The sequence below is a fragment of the Podarcis vaucheri genome (assembly GCF_965113315.1).
Source record: "Podarcis vaucheri genome assembly, chromosome: 9".
Taxonomy (NCBI): Eukaryota; Metazoa; Chordata; class Lepidosauria; order Squamata; family Lacertidae; genus Podarcis; species Podarcis vaucheri.
Genome location: NC_138767.1, coordinates 81,826,872 through 81,846,972, shown reverse-complemented (window position 1 = coordinate 81,846,972; position 20,101 = coordinate 81,826,872). Strand labels below are relative to the sequence as shown.

Sequence of the window (20,101 nt, the reverse complement as noted above, 5' to 3'; positions counted from 1 at the left end):
GCCACCCTCCCATCTTACTTTGCAGTATGGAGGGCATGAGGATGCCAAGGCCTCCAGGGGTAGTTGTACTCAAACTGCCACCATCCCTGGCTATTCCCTGGGGCTGATGGAATCCACTACAGCAAATGATCCCTGTGTGCTTCTGGACAGGCACTTAATTTGCCAATGGACTGCTGCTAACACAATTGGATAATTGGGCATAGTGTTTTGCTTTGCTTTGCTTTGCTTTGCTTTGCTTTGCTTTGCTTTGCTTTGCTTTGCTTTGCTTTGCTTTGCTTTGCTTTGCTTTGCTTTGCTTTGCTTTGCTTTGCTTTGTTACTTACTGGATTTCCCTCAGAAATGGCAAATCCAGATTGAATGGGGGGATGGACAGGGTTGGCATTTTGATGTTAATAACATTGTGGAGCATTCAGAGCAATGGCCACAGCTCATGGAGTGCAGCATGGCACCATCTGGAAGTCTTAGCACAGGCTTCCTCAACCTTGGCCCTCCAGATGTTTTTGGCCTACAACTCCCATGACCCCTAGCTAGCAGGACCAGTGGTCAGGGATGATGGGAATTGTAGTCTCAAAACATCTGGAGGGCCAAGGTTGAGGAAGCCTGTTATTGCAGATCAGATTGTTATTATTAATGTTTGGTGTTTTATTATGTTTTCGTATGGGTTGGAAGCCGTCCAGAGTGACTGGAGCTGGAGTCCAGATGCTATTGGTCTCCAACTCCCAACAACCCCAACCAGCATGGCCAGTGGTCATGGAGGATGGGAGGAACATCTGGTGGATGCTTGGTCTACCACCTTTTTGTGTTAAAGGTGTCCATTGGCTCTTAACATCTCCAAGGCAGTTGAAGAATGGCTTCAGGGGGAAGGGGGAGAAGGTTGTGTGTGTCATCCATTTGGATGATGGCCCACAACTCCTCTTGCCTGCTAAGCTAGGAGCTGCCGTCATTCATACGCATTTCTGTAGTGGTGATTTCATTAGTGGAGCCTGTTATCCTAGTATATGAGTAGACTGCAAAGCAGTCCCTGAGCACTTGCCGGTAGGGCTGGGCGATAACTGGTTTTCAGCATTGAGAGAAGGGAGGAACTATGCAGGGGCAAACAGGACAATGCCGTGGCAACTGCTGCAGAGGCCTGTGGTGACTCACGGCAGTGACAGGAGGTGATGGCAGTAGCAGCATCCTGAGAGGCCTTTCGGTGGCGACAGCAGATGGTGGCAATAGTAGTGGCAGTGGCCCGCAAGTCCTCCTGGTGGTAGTGGGAGGCGGTGACAGAAACTGTGGCAGCCTGCCTCACCGAGGCCTCGCAGGCCGCCTCTGCTTCTGCCAGCATCTCCTGCTGCCACCGCATGGTCTCGCAGGCCGCCACGATGGTCACCGCTATGAAAAGATCTTCCAGGCTGTCACCGCCTTTGCCACTGCCACAAGACCTTGCAGGCTGCCGCTACTGCTGCCACCACAACAAGGCCTCGCAAGCTGCCACTGCTCCCCCCTCCCCCGGTTGTTGATTCTGCCGCCACCAGGCTTCTGCTGCTTGTGGCAGCCTGGCAGTCCCAGATTATTTGTATTCACTATGACTCCTCACTGTACTTTGGATTGTCCTGAATACCACCATTTGGCAGCCAAGCCCTAAACCGAAAGTCTCATTTGGGTGCCTCTTGGCTTGCCTGCTGATGAAACTGAGTGTGTGATGATTGATAATATTGTCATGTATCCGTTTTAGACCCCTAAGTAGTAACAGTTGCCTGGACATTGTCCTGTTTGCCTCTGTATAGTCCCATCATTATTTCAGACATTGTGGTAGATTGCAATGTTTAGTAGGTGATATTGCAGTGTTTAGCTGGTGAGTTATATTATGAAACAATTATCACAATGTGAACTTCAAACCAGTTTTGGAAGATATATCCATATATTACCCAATCCTACTTGCCAGGTTTGTGGGCTGCAGCTTTGGGGGAGTTTTCGGAAGGAGACAGGGGTGGCGGAGAGCAAACGACCTCCTTGCTGCCATTGGTTTTGCGTTCCAATGAGTTTCACAGGATCACCTTGATCTGGCAAAGGATATTAACAGCAGCTTTCAAGCACTCTTCTTCCCCTTGTGGTCATGCAGCTAAACCTTAATTGCACTGGCAGATTCCCTGCCTCCCTCCTTAGTTCCATAGCCTAAAAGATGCTGGTGCTTCACAAATGAGGTTTGGGATTGGATGGTTTGATCCTTGCCACTGAACCTCAGGAGGACATTGGTCAAGTTTCTACCTGCTTCTGATGTAGTTTGGAGTAGGGGGAAGTCAAGCCCACCTAAGGCTTACTGATCTCAGGCCCCAAACCCCACTTCCCCCAAAATGTGCTAAGATCTTTTTCCACACCACAAATGGCCCATTAGAGATATTGCCCCCAAATACTTCCAAGAACATGCCTAAGAATCAATTGCAGGGTGCAAGCACATTGTCCAGGCATGCAGAGGTGTCTTTGTGTAGCCTGTTTGCATGTGCCATCAAGTTCAGTGCATAGCTAGCTCCTCTGGTAGCAGTCTGCAGGGAGTTGTGAGTTTTTAAAACGTTGCCTCCCCATCAACTCTCTCAGGTTTTTCGTAGATATCAACAGTATCATGTCACCTGATGAGTTCATGTCCATTCTGTTTCTAACACCTCCTCTTGTTTCTCTTGCCTGCAGGTGAAAGATAGGATGGTGGTGGGCGAGTTGAGCATGTATAGCCCAATCCTGGCCTGCTGGCAGCCCATTCTCATCTTGATGTTGGGATCCATCCTCTCAGGCTCTGCCACAGGTTGCCCACCCCGCTGTGACTGTTCTGCCCAGGAGCGCTCGGTGCTGTGCCACCGGAAGCGGTTCCTGGCTGTCCCTGAGGGCATCCCCACGGAGACAAAGCTCTTGGACCTGGGAAAGAACCGCATCAAGACTCTCAACCAGGATGAATTTGCCAATTTTCCTCACTTGGAAGAGCTGGAGTTAAACGAGAACATTATCAGTGCCATTGAGCCGGGGGCTTTCAATAACCTTTTCAACCTCAGGACTCTGGGTCTCAGGAGCAACAGGCTCAAACTCATCCCACTCGGGGTGTTCACTGGACTCAGCAATCTCACCAAGTTGGACATTAGCGAGAACAAAATTGTGATCCTCCTGGATTATATGTTCCAGGACTTGTACAATCTGAAGTCTTTGGAGGTTGGGGACAATGACCTGGTCTACATCTCCCACCGGGCCTTCAGCGGCCTCAACAGCTTAGAGCAGCTGACTTTGGAAAAATGCAACCTGACGTCCATCCCCACAGAAGCTCTCTCTCACTTGCACGGTTTGATTGTGCTGCGGTTGCGCCACCTGAACATCAACGCCATCAGGGATTACTCATTTAAGAGGCTTTACAGACTCAAGGTTCTGGAGATTTCACACTGGCCCTACTTAGATACCATGACATCCAACTGCCTCTACGGGCTTAACTTGACATCCTTGTCCATCACCCACTGCAACCTGACTTCCATCCCTTACGTCTCCTTGAGGCACTTGGTTTATCTCAGGTTCCTGAACCTGTCCTACAACCCCATCATCAACATCGAAGGCTCCATGCTTCACGATCTACTCAGGCTTCAGGAGATACAACTGGTTGGTGGCCAGCTCACCATGGTGGAACCGTACGCTTTCCGGGGCCTGAACTACTTGCGCATTTTGAATGTTTCAGGGAACCTCCTGAGTACCTTGGAAGAGTCAGCCTTCCACTCTGTGGGGAATCTGGAGACTCTCATCATAGACAACAACCCTCTGGCTTGTGACTGCCGGCTTCTCTGGATTTTCCGCCGCCGTTGGAGGCTCAATTTCAACAAGCGTCAACCCACCTGCGCAACCCCTGAATTTGTCCAAGGCAAAGAGTTCAAGGACTTCTCTGAGGCACTCCTGCCCAACTACTTCATCTGCCGCCGGTCCCGGATAAGGGACCGCAAGCCCCAGCAGATCTTTGTGGATGAGGGCCACACGGTCCAGTTCATCTGCCGTGCGGATGGAGACCCACCTCCGACCATCATGTGGCTCTCGCCAAGGAAGCACCTCATCTCTACCAAAACCAATGGGCGGCTCACCGTCTTCCCTGATGGCACTCTTGAGGTGCGCTATGCCCAGATCCAAGACAACGGCACCTACCTATGCATCGCCAGCAATGCTGGCGGCAACGACACCATGCTGGCCCACCTGCACGTCCGCAGCTACTCTCCCGACTGGCCCCACCAGCCCAACAAGACCTTTGCTTTCATCTCCAACCAGCCCAACGAGAGCGACGCCAACAGCACGCGAGCCACGGTGCCTTTCCCCTTTGACATCAAGACCCTCATCATTGCCACCACAATGGGCTTCATCTCCTTCCTGGGGGTTGTCCTCTTCTGCCTGGTGCTCCTCTTCCTTTGGAGCCGGGGCAAAGGCAACACCAAGCACAACATCGAAATAGAGTATGTCCCGCGCAAATCCGATGCCGGCATCAGCTCTGCCGCGGATGCGCCACGCAAGTTCAACATGAAAATGATCTGAGGAAGGGAAAGGGAGAGGGAGCAATGGCTGGAACTCAGTAATGAGAGGCGTGTGTGGGGTTTTTTTTTAATAAAAAAGATTTAATAATAAAGAGATCCAGTTCAAGAAACATGCAAACCTCTGATCTCTCCACCCAGCTCCCCACCCTCCTTCTGTGGCCCACAATCCTGCATCACTTCCCCCTTGACCTCTTGTGTGGGGGGGTGTTCTGCTGACGTCTCCAGAACTTCCCATGTTTGTAGGACCTATTCTGACAGACTCCAGTGTCGATCCTAACAATGACAGGAAATTCAACAAGAATTCAAAACAACAATTGATTTAAAAAAGAAAGTTACGAACTTCCTCTGTAACTTTGATTTCAATAATTATGGATTTTTATGAAAACTTGAAATAATAATAAAAAACTATTTCCTATAGATAGTTGGAATGCAAAATCTTGACTTCTTGATCTGTCCACTTTCGTTTCTGGCTCTTGCTTGCTTTATTTTTATTTTTAATGCTTCTCTAGGATTGGCTCTGATTGACCTTGGGTTGCAAGCAGATGCAAAAAGGCGGCACTGCGCCTGCACCTTGAATAGCAAAGGGCATCGCTTCCGGTGCTGCTCTTATACCTTTCTGTCTATGCCCTATGCAAGGTGAGGTGGTTGATCGAAGTGATGACATTTCAGGCAGTGCTACCTCTGACTGCAGGTGGGGACATCCCATTTTTAAATGCTTGCCCAAGTTTGTTGGGTTGCTGTTTTTTAATCCCTGCTCAGGGCTTGAGAATCTGAGGCCCTCCAGCTATTAAAGACCTCCAAAGTAGGAGACTCCACCACACTCCGTGGAATTTGCTGCCAAGGAGTGTGGTGGAGTCTCCTACTTTGGAGGTCTTTAAGCAGAGGCTTGACAACCATATGTCAGGAGTGCTCTGATGGTGTTTCCTGCTTGGCAGGGGGTTGGACTCGATGGCCCTTGTGGTCTCTTCCAACTCTATGATTCTATGATTCTATTCTTGGAGTCTAGCTGCCATCAGTCCCAGTCAGCATGTCCAATGGTGAGGCATGATGGGAGTCTGAGTTCAAGAACACATGGAGGGTCACAGATTCCTCTCCCCATGCTAGATGAGCACACAAGGAAAAGAGACCCATTGAGCATTAGTCCCTGATATGCTTGTCTCTTGTATACAGAAAACTTTCTCTGAGGTGTTGAGAGCATTCAGATCTATGACACACCCCATAGGCAGCTTGCCTAGAGCTCTGCTGCTTTACTTTGCGTCTTGTGCAGAATAGTTCCTTCTCCATTCTTGAAGAAACCCTCCCAGAATAGAATTGCTCATAAGTCTTCCCAGAAGCCAGTGGCTCAGAATAAACTCTTTGGCTCAGCCAAGGCCTGGGGAGCAAGGTCCGTTTGTCCTGCCCCCCCCCCCTAAAATATTTGAGGTGGCTGGGCTTCCCCAAAATCGATGTACATTGCCATTCAAATGGTGTGTGTGTCACGTCCTGTGATCAATTATGTGGGGCGGGGCTTACCTCCCCCCCCCATATTTTATTCAAGTTGGCACCCCTGGCATGCAGAAGTTCCCAGGTTCAGTCCTCCAGCATTTCTGGTTGTTAGTATTATAAATTACCGGTAATTAATTAATTACATTTGCATACTGCCCTGTACCCGCAGGTCTCAGGTAGGATCAGGTAGCAGTAAAAGGAGCAACCTCTCTCTTCCTGCCCTCTAGGGAACTGCTGCCAGTCAGAGTAGACAGTCATGGCTAGAAGCAACCCCCAAGTTGACCTTGTATTAGGCCAGGCACAGGCAAACTCGGCCCTCCAGATGTTTTGGGACTACTACTACCATTATCCTTAGCTAACAGGACCAGTGGTCGGGGATGATGGGAGTTGTAGTCTCGAAACATCTGAAGGGCCAAGTTTGCCCATGCCTGTGTTAGGCAGCTTCTTAAGCTCCCTTCAGATAAGCATAGTAAGTGGCTTTATATCGACTCAGACCGTCTAACCCAACAGTCTATACTGACTGGCAGTGACCCTCCCAGATTTCAGACAAGGGGCATTCCTTTCTCTGCCTGGAGACACTGGGGATTGAACCCGGGACCTTCTGCATGCAAAGCAGATGCTCAGCCAGTGAGCTAAGGCTGCTGTAGGTTACCTTGCAATCCTGGGTATGGCTGTTCAGAAGTCAGCCTTACCAAGTTAAATGGACATACAGCTAAGCGTGCTTAACTGCAGCTTTACAGGTGAAGCCTTTTGAATGTGTGTGTTCATATGGAGGGACAATTGTGTGGGTGAATATGAACGGGGGGGCATGTGCATGGATGTGAGTGCATAGATGGTCCTTCTCACATGTGCATTGCTCCCCCCCCCTTCCTCTGCTGGCATGTGACAGCCCCAATCCCAAAGATGGCCAAAAGGAATGTGGCCTTTGGTCAGAAAAAGTTTCCCTATCCCTGCTATATATGTCTACTCAAATGCAAGCCACTATGGATTTCAGTGGACTTACTTCCAGGTAAGTGAGTACAGGATTACAGTATCATTACATTGCATCTCGGATGCTCAAGAAAGAGAGCAATGCCACTCTGCTGCTGCAGGGGCAGGTGCAAAAGTCTCTCTCACACACAGGTCATCCTTAATGTTGAATCTGAAGCTGCTGCGGCTTGTGATAAATGGAACTCCTGCATTCTCAGCTGTACCTCCAGCCGCCTCTCTTTATCAGCTCGTCTCTGTTTGTCAATGCCAGGTAGGCCTGTTCACTGAGTTAATTGAACCAGGTGCCCTTTTCCTATGGAGAGCAGAGTTATTTTTCAAGAAAATAAAAACACCAAGGGCCTTTCTGTCCATTCTCCTCCATTAGAGCATTGCCTGCTTGGCATCTATTTACATTTCAGATCTGCAGTACCTGGATGGCAGTGAGCACCCTGCTAGCTATGAATGACTAAGCCAGCTAATCCAAGAGAATGCTAAGGGATACAAGGCTGTTACTCTTGCTCTGTCCCCATTGATAAAAGCAGCAGCAGAGTTGGAAGTGAAACAGTAGCTCATGTTGTTGTTTGTTTGTGTGTGTGTGTGTGTGTGTGTGTGTGTGAGAGAGAGAGAGAGAGAGAGAGAGAGAGAGAGAGAGAGAGAGAGAGAGAGAAGCAAAAGAAACCTAGAGAATTCACAGAGACTTCTGTCAAGGATGTCCTTGGCATCAGGTGAAACAAATCTCATGGCTGAGATCTATCTTGTCTTTGCACTGGTGGAGAAGGCAGGATTTATATATTTTTGCAGGAAGCCCAGTGATAGCTTTATACTCCTATTCCCTGGGCTATTAGTTAGTATTAAATAGCAGAAGCTGAAGGTACCCGTGCATCAGGAAGTGCGCTGAGGTACATGAAGTGAGTGTGGCCCTCCAGCCTCTCCCCAAGCTTCTTCCCTGGCGGGAATGTGTCCTTGAACTGCGACAATGGCTCTCACTTGTCCGGTGTAGAAACCGCAACCTCTGGATTATAGCCTGGACAAAGTGGCTCTGCCCACCGTTGCCTTGGCCCCTACGCAATGGCTGCATGTGGACCTGGAAAGTTGTCCATGAGCAAATGCAGACTTCAGGCTGAAACTAGTATTCCCCGCATGTGGCCTCAAACATCCTAGGCCAGTCCATCCTCCCGAGCACGTTCCCATCTTGCAACGGAAGTCGGCATGGACCTTTGCCGTTCCAGATTCAGAGCCACCTCCAATGCCTGTCTGTTGGGATAACTTTCTCTTTTGTTATTCATTGTTGGTTTATATGTTACAGAACACAAGGAAAAAATACAATCCTTCAGGCAGCATGAAGTTAAACTGCGGAACTCCCTCCCACAGGAGGCAGGGATGGCCACCAACTTGGATGGCTTCAAAAGAGGATTAGACAGATTCATGGCGGAGCAGAGGACTATGGGTGCCTTCTAGTCATGGTGGCTCTGCTCTGCCTCCCCAGCAATGCTTCCCTGAAGACCACAGGAGGAGAGAGAGCTCTTGGGCTCAAATCCTGCTTGCAGGTTTCACACAGGCATGTGTTGGCCATGGTGAGAACAGGAGGCTGGACGAGGTGGGCCCTTGGCCTGATCCAGCAGGCTCTTATTACAATATAGTTCATGTGTCTGGCTGCAACACAGGGGTAAATCAAATGGCAGGGGATCAAGTGATGGGGGTGGCTATCTAAGCCAGCCCTAGCATTCCAAATGATCAATTCCAACAGGTGCCACCTGCAAATCCAGCTCCATTTCAGGCCCATTTCTGGGTTTGGAGCTGGAAAAAGTCAGGGCCGTGTGGGGAGGAGTTATGCCTGTGTTGACCTTATAGAAACAACAGATGTCCAGAGTGGCTGCAGTTCTTTGAAGGGGCAGCTGAGTGGCATCCGCTTGCTACTGCCTGCCCTCAGAGTCTGGTTGCTCCCAAAATAGACCTCTGCCTTTTGTCTGCCTTGGCCTCCGGCAGGGATTCATTTGCCATGGCCATCCGCCTACACCTTCCACAGGGAGTTCCTTCCTGGCAAAACCTTCCTCTGGTTCCCCTTCAACTGTCGCATAATAACTCCCACCGGCTTGCTTCATCCTTGGCAGCTGAGAGCTAGATTCCACTAGCCCCCCGCAGGCCTTTCCTCGGGACTTCAGCTGTCAATGCCGTGGGAGGGCTAGAAATCTGGTGACAGCAGAGCAGGCTTGTAAGAAAAGAAAGAGGCTCACTTGGGTGCAGAAGGGGCAAGGTGTTCACCATCTGCTGAACTCTGCAGTAACCAGAGTCCCAAGGGCAGGAGGTCTAGAGACCAAGGTGCATCTCACCTACGTTAACAGGGTTGGTGCCACCATCTGTGGAAATGTTGCACAAATTCTATACAAGACCCACACCCTGCTGCCTCTTTACCTCTTGGTGTTCCCCCTAGTTAATCCCACCTCCTGCCCTCCAGAGGGCAACCACACCCGCTTTGGGAACCATTGACAATTTAGAGCAGGGGCTTGTAGCCCTCAGGTGTTGGAACGCAACATCCTTCAGTTCCAGCCATCAAATGATATATACCTATAAAATGGCATTTGATGTTCTTGACTCCCAGCTGTGCAGTACCTCCTTTTTTTACTGTTTAGTTTCCTGCATTTGCTTTAAACCTGTGGCCCTTGAGATGTTGTTGGACTCCAACTCCCATCAGCCAGCAGGGCCAAAGGAGGGAGCAACCTCCAGAGAGCCACAAGAGTATTAAAAGAACTGGCAGATGTGATCTCAGAACCACTGGCAGTCATCTTTGAGAATTCCTGGAGAACAGGCAAAGTCCCGGCAGACTGGAGGAGGGCAAATGTTGTCCCTATTTTCAAAAAGGGGGAAAGAGAGGACCCAAATAATTACCGCCCAGTCAGTCTGACATCAATACCAGGGAAGATTCTGGAGCAGATCATTAAGCAAACAGTCTGTGAGCACCTAGAAAGGAATGCTGTGATCACCAATAGTCAGCATGGATTTCTGAAAAATAAGTCATGTCAGACTAACCTGATCTCGTTTTTTGACAGAATTACAAGCCTGGTAGATGAAGGGAACGCAGTGGATGTAGCCTACCTTGATTTCAGCAAGGCATTTGACAAGGTGCCCCATGATATTCTTGTAAAGAAGCTGGTAAAATGTGGTCTTGACTATGCTACCACTCAGTGGATTTGTAACTGGCTGACTGACCGAACCCAAAGGGTGCTCATCAATGGTTCCTCTTCATCCTGGATAAGAGTGACTAGTGGGGTGCCACAGGGTTCTGTCTTGGGCCCGGTCTTATTCAACATCTTTATCAACGACTTGGATGATGGACTCAAGGGCATCCTGATCAAATTTGCAGATGACACCAAACTGGGAGGGGTGGCTAACACCCCAGAGGACAGGATCACACTTCAAAACGACCTTGACAGATTAGAGAACTGGGCCAAAACAAACAAGATGAATTTTAACAGGGAGAAATGTAAAGTATTGCACTTGGGCAAAAAAAATGAGAGGCACAAATACAAGATGGGTGACACCTGGCTTGAGAGCAGTACATGTGAAAAGGATCTAGGAGTCTTGGTTGACCACAAACTTGACATGAGCCAACAGTGTGACGCGGCAGCTAAAAAAGCCAATGCAATTCTGGGCTGCATCAATAGGAGTATAGCATCTAGATCAAGGGAAGTAATAATGCCACTGTATTCTGCTCTGGTCAGACCTCACCTGGAGTACTGTGTCCAGTTCTGGGCACCACAATTCAAGAAGGACACTGACAAACTGGAACGTGTCCAGAGGAGGGCAACCAAAATGGTCAAAGGCCTGGAAACAATGCCTTATGAGGAACGGCTAAGGGAGCTGGGCATGTTTAGCCTGGAGAAGAGGAGGTTAAGGGGTGATATGATAGCCATGTTCAAATATATAAAAGGATGTCACATAGAGGAGGGAGAAAGGTTCTTTTGTGCTGCTCCAGAGAAGCGGACACGGAGCAATGGATCCAAACTACAAGAAAGAAGATTCCACCTAAACATTAGGAAGAACTTCCTGACAGTAAGAGCTGTTCGACAGTGGAATTTGCTGCCAAGGAGTGTGGTGGAGTCTCCTACTTTGGAGGTCTTTAAGCAGAGGCTTGACAACCATATGTCAGGAGTGCTCTGATGGTGTTTCCTGCTTGGCAGGGGGTTGGACTCGATCAATAGTGAGCTAGAGAGTCTGGTGATCTCACAGTTTAACTCCACCCCCCCCCCACCCCTAAGGAAAGAGATTTGTGTGCACAATCCAACTTCTGCTTAGTGCCATGACACAGGTGCCCTTCCACTAATGTAAAATTATCACCCAGAGAAGTTAGAGGAAGTGGCACTGAAGAAATCAGAAAGTGCTAGATTCCCCAAATACAGTGGTACCTCGGGTTACATACGCTTCAGGTTACAGACTCTGCTAACCCAGAAATGGTATTTCAGGTTAAGAACTTTGCTTCAGGATGAGAACAGAAATCGTGCCCGGCGGTGTGGCGGCAGCAGGAGGCCCCATTAGCTAAAGTGGTGCTTCAGGTTAAGAACAGTTTCAGGTTAAGAACGGACCTCTGGAACGAATTAAGTTCTTAACCCGAGGTACCGCTGTAACCAGCTAGCCATGCATATCAGCCCACAAGGGATTTTGCCAAGTGCAAAAATGGTGGGGGGGGGGTTGCGGGGGCCGGAGGGCAGTCAAGCATAGGAGCTTGGCTAGGATGCAGCCTTTACGCAGCACAGGTGTAAATGCCTTCAAGAGCTGCTTCCTCTTCCCCACAGGGGAAGTGTAGTTATGCGTGGAGGAGCCAGGAGTCTCTCTTACGGAAAGCCAAGCACCCACAAACTAGTTATACTCAGAAATCTTTGGGGAAATGTGCAAACACTAAGGACCTGTCCACATGTCCGTTTGTCTCAAGCTTTCTTAGAATTTGTTTTGGATCAATAGCAATGGTCCAAAAGCTGTTCATGTATATCACAACTCGGAAACGCGAAGCAACACATTTTACCACTGTATTGAAAAACCCAAATAGAAATTTGTTCCCTTCCAATTCAATCCTTTTGCAGGGCTCCCTTTCCCTTGTGGCACATTGTGTGGGTGTCCTCTGTGACCCCAGCCCCTTGTGTCTCCAGAGCCTGTTGCTGTGCCCTTCTGATTCCCTGCCCCAAATGTGTCTCCCTTTTGCAATCCTACAGGCAGTGCCTTTTTTCTGGGGGGATGCACACCCCTAAACATTTTATGAATCTAAGTTTGGCCTCACTGAGGGGCAGTATTTCAATATGAGTAGGAAAATGAGAGTACTCCTAAACATTTTTTTAGAAAAAAAGCACTGCCTACAGGTATTGTGATCAATTACATATATGTTTATTTTCAACTTGTGCTTGTTGGACACCTCCTTTGGTGTTCTAGAGAAGCAACAACCTGATATTGTGTGCTTGTGCGCAGGAACACAATGGACCAAGAATCCCCGAGCAACTGAAAAGAAGGGCGTGTGCAGCAACACTGTGGCACCAGGGGCTGAGAAAGGGGTGGGTAAGAAGGAAGAAAAATGGAGCAGCAGTGGGTGGGATGTCACATGTTTTCAGGGCTGCCTTCTTGAAGTAGTGAAGAACAGGTATGGCGTGAGGACCCAGAATTCCGGACAAAACTTGTGGTGGTATTAATCTGCAAGCACAACAGACGGAAGAAAACACAGGGCAAACAAAGTGTAGCTTGGCCCTAACTGGTATAAAACCACATAGGTTTGTAGTGCTGGTACATATATGTTACTTTCAAAATAAAAAAATTGCCCGACCTTTTGCTTCAAATAAAGAATGTGCCAATAATATTCCTCTAATGCAGTGGGGCCTGCTGGTGTGTTCTGCCTCCACTCTTGCAAGCCTCTGATTACCAGTTGCTGGGAACTGACAGCCTTCCCTATGTGAAATTTATCTCATCCTCTTTTAAAACCATCCAAGCTGGTGGCCACTGCTGCCTCTTCAGGAATGGACTCCAGTTTAACTCTGAGCTGTGTGAAGAAGGACTTTCTCTGTGCTGAATCTTCCAGCATTTGGTTTCACCGGATGTGTCTGAACCCTAGGATGAAGCAAACTCTGGTTTTCATTCCGTTTCTTTCTATTTCAAGCATCCCATTTCATTTTAAAGTCCAGGGAGTTCTGAGCAGCCCTGTTGCAGATTTTCTCTTCCTTCCTGGCAGTTAAAGAGTCAAACTCAGAGAGTCTTGGAAACAGCCACTGACTCGTGGGCAGGTGCTAAAAGATCCATGTTTTTCCTGGATGCCTATTAACACTAACAATTTGCAAGGGCTCTCATAATTGACTTCCAGTTATCCTTTTTTAATACTGCAATTAAAGAGCCTAATTCAGTTGTGCATGGAATAGGGGGGGAAATAAAGCCCCAAGAAGCATCTGCCACATGCCAGAGTGTCCCAGCTATCAAAGGATAGTATCAGGAAACATTTGCTGCTCTTACAAAGGAAATTAAATGCATTTGAATCCAAATATGGTTTGGGAGTGCAAGAAGGGATGGCAGTTGCTCCAAGAATACCCTCCAGTTGTATTTAATTAAATAATAATAATTATATTACTATTATTATTACTACCAGTATTATTGTTACTTGTTAGTCAAGTGTTACCCCCAAGAGCTCTTCAGGTGACCAAGGCAGCTGGGATGAATATGAGGTAGTGGAGGAATGCAGATTGTACCACATGAGGACTCAGGGGAGGGGGCAGCACCCCCAGGCAGATGCGCCAGGTGCTCCCAGGTGCAAAAGAGCCCTTGAACGGGTCCAAAGCTCATCTCTCAGAGATGGAAGAGCACAAGCTGCCTTTGGGTGTCAGGAAGCAGCAGGTTGAAGGACAAGGTCTCCATGCCACGGGGAAATGACTCAGACCACAATATACAGAGGAAGGATTAGATGCTGGTTTCCAGTGCTTTTTTCTGGCGATATACAGTAGTACATAGTACCAGCACCTTTTTCTTTTCAGTGACCCTGCTCTGAAGGGTGACTGTGATGGGGAAGGAGAGCCAATTAGGGTGTGTGAATTAAAAAGAGAGCGAGAGGCACAGAGGGATCAAGCCCTAAGGGATGGTGAGGGGGCAGCTTTTAGGAACACTTGAGGAGAGAAAGGGCTGGAGGGAAAGGAGAAAGGAAGTGCTGGGGCTGGGGAACCAGAAGGAGGGTTCCCCACTGGGAGGGAGAAAGAGGGTGTTTGCTTTTTAAGCCAACAGAGGGGAAAGGTAGGCGAAGAGGAGGAGGAAGAAGAAGAAATATTGGCATTTAAATTAGTGCTGAGAAAAGCAAGAGGAATACAATGGTTAGTACCGGCACTTTTTTCTAGAAACTAAGCCCTGCTGGTCTTCGTAAGAGGGAAGATCTCAAGCCTTTGGGAAGGGCCATAGTTCTGTGGCAGAGCGCCTGCTCTGCATGCAGAAGGCTCAACCCCAGCATCTCCTGGCAGGGCTGGGGGAAAGCACAGCCTGAAATCCTAGAGAGCTGCTGAAAGATAGGGCAGACAAATGCTGAGCTGGGAGGACACAGTGGTCTGAAGCTGGACTCCTCCACACGGGACGTTTCCCCGTGGTTTCTAGTTATAGGTCCAAGAGGCTGCTTCTTTTTTGTCCTACCCCTTTACCCAGAAAACCCCGCTGTTTGCTGCTGAATGTCAATCTGCAGAAAAGTTTCAAAGTCTTCATAAATGACTTGGAAGAAGGAATTGAGGGGATGCTCATCTAATGTGCAGAAGACACCAAGCTGGGAGGGCTAGATAATGCCACAGAAGGCAGAATCGGGATTCAAAATGACCTTAACAGATTGGCAAACTGGGCACAAACCAACAAAATGAATTTCAATAGGGACAAATAGGGACAAATGTCAGGTTCTGACTTAGGCAGGAAGAACCAAATTCACAAATATAAGATGAGGGACACCTGGCCTACTAGCAGTACTTGTGGAAAGGATCTTGAGGTCCTGGTGGACCACAAGCTTAACACGAGTCAACCGTGTGATGCAGCAGAGAAAAAAAAGCTCATGCTATTCTATCCACAGAAGTCTAATGTCCAGATCAAGGTAACTAATAGTCCCACTCTCTTCTACCTTGGTCAGAACACACCTGGAATTCTGTGTCCAATTCTGGTAACCACAATTTAAGAAGGATGTGAGAAGCTGGAAAGTGTGCAAAGGAGGGCAACCAAGATGATCAAGGGTCTGGAAAACAAGCCTTGTGGTGAACATTGGAGGGAGCTGGGTATGTTCAGCCTGGAAAATAGGAGACTGAGAGGAGATATCATGGCCATCTTCAAATATCTGAAGGGCTGTCACATGGGAAATGGCGCAAGCTTGTTTTTTCCTGCTTTGGAGGGCAGGACCTGCACCAATGTCTTCAAGTTACAAGAAAGGAGATTCCAACTATACATCAGGAAGACCTTTCTGACAGCAAGAGCTGTTTGACAGTGGGACAGATTCCTTTGGGAGATTGTGGACTCTCCTTCCTTGGAGGTTTTTTTAACAGAGATAGGATGGCCATCAGTCATGGATGCTTTAGCTGAGATTCCTGCATTGGAAGGGGTTAGACTAGATGACCCCTGGGGTCCTTTCCAACTGCAATTCTAGGATTCTGAGACTCGTGACTTGACATCATGGGACAAATAGAAGATATCATGGGACACAGGGAAGTGTGGATGAGCCCTCAGCAAAAGGCAGCCTTCTATGTTCCTCTCAGTTGTTGAGTTCCAGTACTTCATCCAGTACTTCACAGTAGGGCTCAGTGCTGACTGTAAGCCTGCTAGACTGGGCTTTGGGCTGCTGCAATACTGCTCAGGTACCCACCCCTGCCCTCCCCTCCACAAGGACCAATCCCAGTGAAACAGGCCCTATAGCACTCAGACATCAGAGCTAGCTCCTCCATCCATGCATGGTCCATATACTCTGAAGAGTCTGCCCTGTTCCTGGTGCTCCAGACCCTCCCCTGATCACTTGCTGGGTCACTGTTCACAGCTGATTCTTTTCTGACTTCTCCCTCTTCCTCCCCCCTCCCTCTCCTCCCCTGGTAAACCAAAAGAGTGTTCCTACGCTAACTCTATCCACTGGCACCTTTACTCTTGAGACTTGGGAGGCAAAGGGGGGACATCAAGGCAAAATTCAGGATGCGATCAGAGGTGCTTGTCAGGGTCGCAGGTAAGGTGTTCATAAGGTGTTCAGCATGTACAGTACCTCATGCTGCCTTTCCTGGTTCTCCCTGGGGCCCAGTTATGAAAGATATCCTGTGGGACTCCAAGCCTCTTCCTTCAAGAATGTCTCCCTGGGGTCCTGGCTGAACCTGATCGAGCCCCCCCTTGGAAAACCAGGCCTTATGAGGAACAGTTGAGGAGGTTGGGTCTGTTTAGCCTGTGGAAGAGGAGATTGAGAGAAGATATGATAGCCATCTTCAGATACTTGGAGGGATTGGAAGATGGAGCAAGCTAGTTTTCTGCTGCGTCAAAGGACAGAACACAAACCAACAGATTCAAATGACAAGAAAGGAGAGTCTAACTATTAAGAACAACTTTCTGAGGGCAAGAGCCAATCGACTGTGGAATTGGCTATATCGGAAGGTGGTGGACTCTCCTTCCTCGGAGGTTTTTAAACAGAGACTGGGTGGCCATCTGTCAGGGGTTCTTTAGTCATGATTCCTGCATTGCAGAGGGTTGGATTGCATGACCGCTTGGGTTTTCCTTCCAACTCTATGATTCTGTTATACCTTCTGAGTCCCAGACCCTCTTTTGCAGGACTTGCCCCTCAATATGGATCACCTGCATGTTACCCTTGGCTGTTTTGACTGGCGGAGACCAAGATTCTTTTAAAGTCTCTCCTCCTTCACAAAGCAAGGAGAAAATTATCTTCCCTGGCTTCCAAACCACACTTCCTTATCTCCCATCGGGGCTATAAATCAGAGCCTGATGAAATATACCATAGATTTTATTAAGATCTTGTAAACAAATTATTGGCTGCCAGAAGAGCTTCCTGCTGTTTTGTAAAGGGGAGAAAGGGTCAAGATGCAGTTCTGTCATGCGGCCCCTGGAGAACAGGAGTCACGGCTCCCAGGAAAAAGCTGGCTCTCTTCCTCGGATCAGCAAAGTCTCTCAGAAATGTTTTAATCACGACCATCTAGCAGCCATCACTGGCTGCTTGCACAGGCAGGAGCACTTCCCAACCAACTGGGCTAATGGTGGCTGATGCTCAGTGGGACTGGAAGGGAGGCCAATGGCTGGGTGGGGAAGCCAGAGCCAACGACAGGCAGAGTTCTGGCCCCTTCTTCCTCCACCCTGCAGAGTCTTACCAGGGAACTCCTGAGTCAGACCACTTCCCCATTTTGCTCTGTGCTGTCCTCAATGGCCAGAAGCAGCTCTCTGGGGCTTCAGACATGGGATCATGTCTTGCATTAATTGCAGGTACCTCAGGGATCAGCTGAACCTTTGTACCTCACCTTGATCATGGAGACCATTTTCAGGAGCATCGCTAGTCATTCCCCACGCTGGTGAGGCTCATCTTATGACAAGCCTTAGCACCATCAAACCAGTCCTGTGGAACACCCCAGGAGAGATTCTGTGGGCATCTTCCAGGCCAACTAGCAAATGCCTGCTGAAATCGTTTCTATTCCACAAGGTCTACGCAGGAAATTAACAATACATCCTTCCACAATGGTTGGTTGATGTCTGTTGTAAACTGATTTGCTGCTTTATAATATGGCTTTCTATTTTATTTTTTTTATTTGTATACCATCCTATACCCAAAGTTCTCAGGGTGGTTCACAAGATAAAATCACAATATAAAAACACAAAATACATAATCAAAACAAAAACAACCCCATTGTGTTTCTATTACTGCAAATCATTGCAATATTCTTTATGATAAAGTGGCATACAGATATTTTAATAAATAAATAAACCCTACCTGCATGTTCTGGGGACTGATCCTGGGACCTTCAGCATACAAAGCAGATGCTCTTCTACTGAGCTACAGTCCCTGCAGGTAGCAGTGAGACTAAAGAGCAGCTGTAAGCAAGAAGGCGGGCAGCTGGGAGCTGGCTGAGGAATGCCTGGTGCTGCTGCCTCCGTGCCCGATTTGCCCCAATGACCAGCCTCCAACATGGCAATTGCCCCCTACTGAAGCAAGAGCATCACCCCCACCCCAGTTTACATTTTACTGATTTTGCTGATTCATTTATATCCCATTGTTTCATGGAATTGCCCCAGGAATCTATCTATCTATCTATCTATCTATCATCTAGCTATCTATCATCTATCTATCGTATTTTTTGCCCTATGACGCACTTTTTCCCCTCCGAAAATGAAGGGGAAATCTGGGTGCGTCCTATGGGGCGACTGCAGGCTTTCGCTGAAGCTTGGAGAGCGAGAGGGGTTGGTGCGCACCGACCCCTCTCGCTCTCCAGGCTTCAGGAAGACACCCACAGCCTAGGCAGCCCTGCAGGAGTTCCCGCAGGGCTCTCTAGGCTGCGGATAGTAGCCTGCTTCCCGGAGCACCGGGCGCCCTGAAAGCAGAGCTCCCGGCACTTCGGGAACACACCTGCAGCCTAGGCAGCCCTGCGGGAGGTCCTGCAGGGATGTCTAAGCTGCAAATAGCAGCCTGCCGCCCGGCGGGCGGGCGGGGCACCCTGAGTCAGAGCGCCCCGTGCTCCGGACAGACATCCACAGCATGGGGAGCCTTGCAGGAGTTCCCCGCAGGGCTCCCCACGCTGCGGATAGCAGCCTGCCGCCCGGCGGGCGGGGCGCCCTGAAGCAGAGCGCCCCTCGCGCTGGGCAGACATCGGCCAGCCCCACAAGCTCGGGGGACAGCAGGGAGGCGCAGCGCCGCCATCCCGCTGTTCCTCGACCTGGTTCGGTTTCCCCAACCTGCTTTTGGGGGGGAAATAAAGGGGGGATTTCATTTCCCCCAAAAAACCCTAGGTGCGTCCTATGGGACGAAAAATACGGTATCTATTTCATCTATGTCTATCTATCTATCTGTATTTAAAAGTACTGTAAAATTCACAAATTGCAAAATTACAGTGAAAAGCTACCTCCACCCAAAAGTGCTCAGTGGGATGACTTTTAACCTGTCTACACTGTGGTATTCCACAGTGTAGACTCTGTGGAGAGTCTAACCTTTAGAACTCCTCATCTAATCTCAGGTGGGGATGCACAAACATGTACCCCTTTATTTACAATGGGTTTGCAATTTGTACCTCTTTTGTTCCAAAGATGCCTTTTTTAAAGACAAAAAGGGCTGTGAACCAGGCAGTCATGAAACAAATGCAGCTTCCCCTTCACAATGTGTCTGATGTGGAGAAACCTGCTATGTGACAAAGACACATGAGAGCAGAAGCAGCCAAGCAGGCTGGGAAGTGCTGGGACTGCACAATCATCTGGGCCTAGTCAAGTTCTCCAGGCCTGACTGCTAACGGGGGAGTCCCTCCGGCCGGGGACTCGGCAGCCAGTTTCTCTCTGTGTTCTCTGTAAGATTTCAGTGAGAGTTTGTCTGCCTCAGTTGTGAGTCAGTATGGAATCTCAGTCAAACTGTTTGGAACCATGTTGTTCATGGAGAAGTTTATTTTAATTCAGTAAAGCTTTTATTCTTTCACTTAAAAACTCTGCATTATTAATTTACGCTGCGCGTCAAAACCTTCGTCCATGGAGTTTCTGGCTGCGGAGCAAGTGGTGAAGGCAGAGCCTGGTCCAGCTCTCTCTGTCTGTCAGAAATAGCCCTGGTGGTCTTTTATCTGTAATGCTTTCCCAGCCCACCTTCCTTCGGCCATGGCAGGATTAAAGCAGATGGACAGAACAGAAGAGAGAGTCACTAGAACTTGCAGAGAGCAATTTCTGCTCCACAGAGAGAGGAGAGTCTCCCATTCTGCTTAAATCTGCAATTTATTTTTATTGCCGTCTAATAGAGGCACAAGAGAAGAGAAGAGACAGAAAAGGGAAATAAAGAAAACAAACATACATCAAAAAACAGTACATAATCCAAATACCGAGATTGCTTTGAATCTTTTGACTTCCCCCCATCCCTTCCATGGGTCCTTTTAATTCTATTTTCAACTGCATATCAACACTTCTCCAGTTTTTCATTTTCCTAAGTT

The 20,101-nt window shown here is 48.6% G+C and overlaps 2 protein-coding genes across 7 annotated transcripts in view; one reads left to right on the top strand and one right to left on the bottom strand.

Moving 5' to 3' along the window:
- LINGO1 (leucine rich repeat and Ig domain containing 1) overlaps positions 1-4,964 on the top strand; it is a 750,774-nt gene extending 745,810 nt beyond the window's left edge. For all 5 annotated transcript variants that reach the window (XM_082238393.1, XM_082238392.1, XM_082238395.1 and 2 more), the window contains one exon: positions 2,668-4,964. In XM_082238393.1, the coding sequence (XP_082094519.1) occupies positions 2,680-4,524 (1,845 nt within the window). In that variant the 5' untranslated portion in view covers positions 2,668-2,679 and the 3' untranslated portion in view covers positions 4,525-4,964. The remainder of the gene's footprint in view (positions 1-2,667) is intronic.
- LOC309541009 (uncharacterized protein) overlaps positions 1-18,191 on the bottom strand; it is a 28,549-nt gene extending 10,358 nt beyond the window's left edge. Inside the window, exon 1 of one of the 2 annotated variants that reach the window (XR_014223607.1) lies at positions 17,917-18,191. Coding sequence is in view for 1 of the 2 variants with exons in the window: in XM_082238420.1 (XP_082094546.1) it covers positions 1,144-1,345 (202 nt within the window). In the remaining variant the exon portion in view is untranslated. Of the gene's footprint in view, positions 1-1,143; positions 2,662-17,916 lie in introns of those variants that run through there. The other variant, XM_082238420.1, reaches the window with a different exon arrangement.
- Positions 18,192-20,101: the final 1,910 nt, after the last annotated feature.